Source organism: Monopterus albus, unplaced genomic scaffold (genome assembly GCF_001952655.1).
Source record: "Monopterus albus unplaced genomic scaffold, M_albus_1.0 scaffold3.1, whole genome shotgun sequence".
Taxonomy (NCBI): domain Eukaryota; kingdom Metazoa; phylum Chordata; class Actinopteri; order Synbranchiformes; family Synbranchidae; genus Monopterus; species Monopterus albus.
The window spans coordinates 7207286-7213514 of record NW_018127883.1 but is presented as its reverse complement, the minus strand read 5'-3'; the positions used below and the strand labels follow the sequence as shown (position 1 = coordinate 7213514).

The window sequence follows — 6229 nt, the reverse complement described above, 5'->3', positions numbered from 1 at the left end:
GGAGTGTGTTTACTTACATTTACATGTCTGAGTCTGATAAGTTTCACCCTCAAATTAAACACGACTCTGGGTTAACTGTTGAAGCTGCAGCTTATTAAAGCAACAGCTGGGAAGAATCAGGAACCCAGATAAAGAGCAATTAGTACTATCTGTGCTAAACTGCTCAGCCTCAGTTTGTGAAGATTAGGTGGAGATTTTGTTTCGACATGTGTGATAAACAGTTACCAGTATAAGAGAGGAGCTGGCAGAAGAGATGCTGTCAACATTGTTCACTTACTGATGAAGAAAAAGTGGGTGCGATTAAAACTGCAGCTAGAACTTAGCTCAACAAGTTAATGGACCATACTCAGTGTTGGCTGGTTAAATATAAGAAAAAAAGCGGCGGATGGATTAAAACTCAGTGCAAACTTTCCCAACATATGTTAAATATCAGTTTATTCTAATAAGATAAACATAGATTGTTATAATCAATGAAGAAATGAACAGAAAATAGTTTTTTGAAATAGGAAATGTAAAAGGTTTTATTTCACAGGTACATGCAATTATATGGCAGAAATGTCCATGACATGTCTAATGCAGCCACACGCCATCACAAACTTTAATTATAGCAACATAAATATTTACAAATTAAGTGTAACAATTGTGTTATACATGCTTTGAGATGCACCATTTTGTACAGCTCCAGGTTCAACCAAATCCTTAACTTTCTAGTTTTAACAAACTAGCCCAGTATAATGGCTGCTTCTCAGTGATGACTGAGGGAGCTGTGCAAAGACCAGGTGAGCTCTTTCCCACAGGTTCTGAAAACTGATCTCTGATTTCCACCAGTTGTCTTTTTACCCCGGGTGTGTCTCTACACCAGGGTCATGACTTTCAAGGAGGCAGGCTGGAACCGACGAATTTTTTTTTTCAGGGCTCGTGAAGCTTTGATGCGGCAGGCTGATGGCTCAGGGCGTGGGAGCTGCTGGAGGCGACGTCCAGCAGCGGTGGGCCCCAGTGCGGCATCAGCCCACACTAAACCTCCCTCCTCTTCAAGGCTGTCCACGTGATCCTCCTCGTACAGGGACTGGCTGCTCTCAGAGTCAGAGCAGGACTGGAAGCTCTGGCTGGACTCGCTGTCTCCAAAGTGGTTGGTGGTATTATCACTCATCTCCCCCTCGCTGCTTTCAGCAATGGTAGAGTGAAACAGGGAGGCACATTCAGCTGAATACTCAGACTCACATCTTGGTGGGTATTGGCTGGACACACGGTATGGTGCTGGAGGGTATCGGGCATTAAGATTGTGGAGGAAAGAGTTTGAGGACCCAGGGAACGGGAAGGGGTGAGGTGGTCTCATCCACTGGCCTGGCTTGGCACTCATACTGCGGACCATCTGCATGTTCCCTGGTGCCTGGACATGAGGCTCTTTTGACCTCTGACGTTGAACACATGAGGCCTGGAACATTTCCACTTCAGATGGCCATTTGGCAGCCCCCTGTCTCCTCTTCCTCTGCTCTGCAGGCTGCTCATAGTCCATACACTGAAGTCTTCGGCTTTTGCTGGACTTGTTGATGGGATTCAATTTAGGATTGACTTTCTGGGTATACATGCCATTTCCTGGGCTACAGTGGCTGGAGTCTGAGCTTGAACCCAGTCTACGGTCTTCTGTGTAACAGGTGGTAACTTTCTGGGTCACTTTTCCCTTTCCAGATCTCCTCTGCTCCCCCTTGGCTCCACTGCTGGCCTCTCTGCTCCTTTCACCGTGTTGCTGCCTCATTGCTCGAGGCTTCTCACTGCTTTTTCTTCTCAGCTTCACGGCTTTGGTTTTACGGTCTGCCTGTCTTACCTTGACCCTCTGAGATCCAGCAGGGACAAACTTGGCATGGACGAACTCAGGGGAATTTGTGAGACCAGAATGAACCTCGAAGCCTTGACTCTTCTCTGTGCTCGAGCTGTGGCTTATCACTGGCCTTTCTCTGTAACCCCTCCTCTCTTGTGGGGTTGACTCCAGCTTATTCCCACATCTCTTCGCTGAATGGTTTCCTGTCCCACTAGCATATTCTTCTTGTGGTTTATCATTCTTCCTCACAGATGTAGTGGCAACTTCATCAGAGCTGTACTCTCTCATAGCAACAGGATAGGAATATCTTTGTGAAACCTCTGGGGCTTTCAATGACTGGCTGTGGTTCGTGCTGTCAACTGGCTCTTGGCTGGAGTATGTTATGCGTTGTCTTTTCTGATCACTATTTAGTGGGGTGATGTTTGTGTTCTGGGTTGGAAGAGGCTGGTGCAGAGTCACCTCAGACTGACACACTTCAGGAAACACAGCTACAACTTCAGTGGGCTTTCTGGGGTAGTCACACTGCGACTGCTGAATGTCTGTGCCTGTTTCATTCTGGATTTTGCTCAAGCTGCGCTGGAGGAGCTGGTCAATGTAACCCAGGGTCTCATAACCCATTTGCATCCTGTGAAGGGTGTCAGAACCTTTCAGTGGGGGTCCATGGCCCTCTAGAAGCCCAGGTGTGGCTGGGTTCCTTCCATTGGAAAAAATGGGACTCTGGAGAGCCACTGCATGCAAGGGGCTGGGGTAGTGATACACTTCAGCACCACCGCGAGACAACAGGTTGCTCTGAAACTTGGGGTCCACTGAGGAACTCTTCAGGTTTGGGCACACTGGCAACTTCTTTGCACCCACAGATTTGCAGTAGCTTGGTCCTTGAGTCATCATCCAATCAAGATCACCTGATAGGTAACACAAGAATACTGATGAACCTTTTAAAGCTCTCATCCACTGAAAAACACTGTTATTATGCAGCAAAATACATGGTGAGTTGCTTATTAGCAACTGTTGAATGGTTCCCACTACTACATGAGAAACTACCTTAAATTAGAGACTGAGAGATGTGGTTACCTGTGGACACAGGTCTTGGTCGTGTCTGTTCAGTGCCTGTAGTGCTTCCTCGGATCCTGCTGCTGCCCAGATGGATGCCTGTGGCCCAAGGAGGGTTGGGCTGGGTAGTGCTCTCATCAGCAGAGCGTCTGTGGCAGACATCAATGTGTGATGGAGGGCTAATGTGGGAATTAGGTGGGCTCACAGGAAGGAGGAGAAGGCTTGTCTGGGAGGATGACAGACACTCGCTATACACAGAGGTGCAGGAGTTAGACAGGGAGCAGGAGCCACCATCGCTGAGCTCATAAAAACCTGGAGAGATCAGGAACAATGACACAACTATTTGTCTCAGTATTTAACATCACGTGATGGTAGGCTGGGCGCATATTTTGTTACTTGCTATAAAGTAAACAGCCATAAGGCTTTTTTATGTGAGTGTGTGCCTACACACCTGAACTTGGCCTGCTGTCAGTCTCCAGCTGCTCTGTGGAGGCCTTGCTCACATCAAGCTTCAGCTCACTGATCTGCTGGTCCAGCTGCTGCAAGTGAGTCTTCAGGCCTACATCCTGCTTCTGAAGGCGTGACTGTAAAACAAACAAGTAATTCTTTAGCCAACCCTCCTAAACTATGTGATACAACCTAAAGCCAGAAGGCAAGTCTAATTAGATTTTCTATGGAAAGCAGGGCATTCAAGCTCCTCAGTCACACACATGTATACAATTACACCAGAATTCTTTGCACAGGTGTGAACAGGACAGTTAAGCTGAAAAATCAGGATGTAGGTTAGAAAAGCTATATTTTTTTAAAAGATCTTTTAAAAATCATTTGTTCAGATAAAAGATGTGCTAATGTATAGCCATCAGAAAAACAAAAGCTACAACTGTGGCTGATGATTAACCCCAGCAGGACATGGGGGAGCATGGAAGAGGCAGTGGTGGGTAACTCATTTCTCCCCCACAGTGAGGGCCTGGCCATTGTGTAAACTACTAGAGGAGGAAATCTTGGGGGCTGGGATGGAGGACTGTTTGGGCTTTTACTGTTACAGTGGATCTTAAAATGAGGAGGTCACTGCCTGCAAAAAATACACAATTTAAGTAATATTTCAATCACTCGTAAGAGCAACTTAGGTCTGCTGGTTTCTACAAAGGCACTAAAGTGGCCTGGCTGCATCCTCTAGTCTTCATGTGTCTATTGCTGTGGGCTTAGATGGGTTTTTGTAAATCTACAATTGCTGTATTCTGAGAGAGTGTAGAGCACAATTAAAACACTGTCTAATCACAAGTTATCTTTCACTTCATTCCTGGGCTGTGCGGAAAGCCAAGTATGGTAGCTCAATCCCTACACTTCTTCTAAACACTCATGGAAAAAGCTTGTCATGAAAAACACTAACACTTACCTCTCAGGGCCGAGACTCCCACTGGGTGTCATTCACAGCAGAATATCCACCTTTAAAAACACACTACCATTTTTTTTTTAATCTCCTGGCATTAGTGGTTAATGATTGAGGTTTTGCCTCCTACAGTCTACACGCGCACTGTGTGCGCGCGCGCGCACACACACAACCCTGTCCTCCTGGTCAGGCAATGACCCTTGATTTATGACACCTATCCGACTTCCTACCCCCAGCTGAGAACATTAAAGTGTGTCTGGTAATAACTGAAGGCAGAATTCACATGAACGTCAGCTGAGGCAGGCTTCAAACTGATGCTTTTACTCCGCGGACAGTGAAACTAAATTTGTGAATTTGAGCTCAGCGTTAATCCAATAGTTATGAATGAGAACTATACTAAAAGTTTAATGCTGACACCAAAGGGTAACGTCCCCAGAGAAGCGTTGTAATTGTTTGCTTTTATATGGTATTCATTAATTTCCTACCAGCTGTTGCTTCAGAGCTGTCAGAGTCGCCTCCAGTCGCTGTTCCTCAGTCCCCATCATCCTGGGAACCTCCGGGGTGGCGTGGACAAAGGTGACGGGCTCCTCTCGGTCCATCTTCAGTGCCCAGCTCACCATGTCGCTCTGTCTGCCCCTCAGTAGATGCAGCTCCTGCAGCCCGGCTAGAGCAGCCTGCAGCCGCTCCCCGACCCTGCTGCGGTCCACTCCCACTGCAGCACTCATCATCCCCGCACAAGACCCCTTTCTGCTCAGCATGCTGGAGAGCGATGTCCGGGCATTATCCGGAAAACAATGCTAATAAAGAAACGTCCAACTCGCTGGACGATTGCTTGGTTAGTCTCTGTCTCTCTGCAGCTGCTACTGCTGCTCTGTTTGGGCTTTGAACTACCTGTAAATTTTGAGCTGAGAGGAGACTGAGCTCCTCCCACAGACCAAATGGCCTCCCTCCCTATTGGCTGGTTGCTGGGTTCCGATGAACATTTGGTGGCCTGTTAATCCTCCGGTTCAAGCCCCGGAGCTGCCTAGGCACGTACTGAACACCTCTGCGTAATACCGCATGGCGTCCATGTTATTATTCTATTTTCACCAATCTTTTATTGTTTGTATTCTCTCCAGTGCCAAGCTAAAGCAGAGAGGCTCTGTGCTCAACTGTGTAAAAGTCTTAGGTGATTTTTTTCAGATTCAAATTAATCAGCCGAGAAGGCAGCTCTGAGACAGGAGGAACACATTTGACAGGCTCCTGTCAATGGTATAGTTTTATCAAAAATTCAAAGCTTTAGATCACATTTTAAAATCTTCATCTGTAAAACATAAATCCTTGATTTAAAGTTATTTTAAAAACACTCATTTATTTCAAATTTTTAACTTGGAAACAGAGCATTGAAAGAGAAAGCAGAAAAAAAACAGTGATAGATGAATGACGTCCCCTTGTGGCAGTATGGACTGCTACAGTTTCAATGCAGCTGGTGGCATTCAAACAATGTAGTGAAACATCTGCTGATGCATAAACATAACTTGAATAACTAACTAAATAAAATGAATGAAAAGCTTGTAAAGTTACTCTTCAGTTTGTTGACTCTGAGGTCCCATGACCGCGGTTTGATCAGCATACATGCGTCTCTGTTAAACTGAGTCATCAGCTACCTATAGCTGATCTTCAAATGTAAGTCTACTTTTGGCAATAAACAGAGAGTGGAGAAAATTTTTTGAAATGAGACAATAACACAGCGTCTTGTTGTGGTATTATAACAACAGCAACCAACCAAAAATTATATCTCCCATGTTCATTCATTCATTCATTCATCCATTTGTTTGTTCATTATTTTATCTTAAGATATTTTATGTGAGAGGAAGGTAGAAATTAGAGCTGAATATAAGTATTGTGGACAAGATGTAGAATTGTCTATGTGTTAGCCAAAAAGGTATCAATAGTCTTTATGGTCATTTTGTGTTTCTTTGTACTCATTT

The 6229-nt window shown here is 45.3% G+C and overlaps 1 protein-coding gene across 1 annotated transcript; it reads right to left on the bottom strand.

The window, feature by feature from the left end:
- Nucleotides 1-533: 533 nt before the first annotated feature.
- On the bottom strand, nt 534-5298 carry dact2 (dishevelled-binding antagonist of beta-catenin 2). Its single transcript, XM_020596836.1, has 4 exons — nt 4745-5298; nt 3321-3453; nt 2891-3181; nt 534-2721 (listed from the first exon to the last, which is right to left on the bottom strand). The coding sequence occupies exons 1-4, from the start codon at nt 5015-5017 to the stop codon at nt 854-856; spliced, it is 2565 nt and encodes an 854-aa protein (XP_020452492.1). The 5' UTR covers nt 5018-5298; the 3' UTR covers nt 534-853.
- Between the last annotated feature and the right edge of the window lie 931 nt (nt 5299-6229).

Coding starts and splice junctions, on each gene's coding strand:
- dact2 (XM_020596836.1), bottom strand. CDS start 5,017: ATGCTGAGCAGAAAGGGGTCTTGTGCGGGGATGATGAGTGCTGCAGTG. Junction 3,182..3,320: donor TGACAGCAGGCCAAGTTCAG/GTGTGTAGGCAC, acceptor TGATCTCTCCAG/GTTTTTATGAGCTCAGCGAT. Junction 2,722..2,890: donor ACCAAGACCTGTGTCCACAG/GTAACCACATCT, acceptor GTTACCTATCAG/GTGATCTTGATTGGATGATG.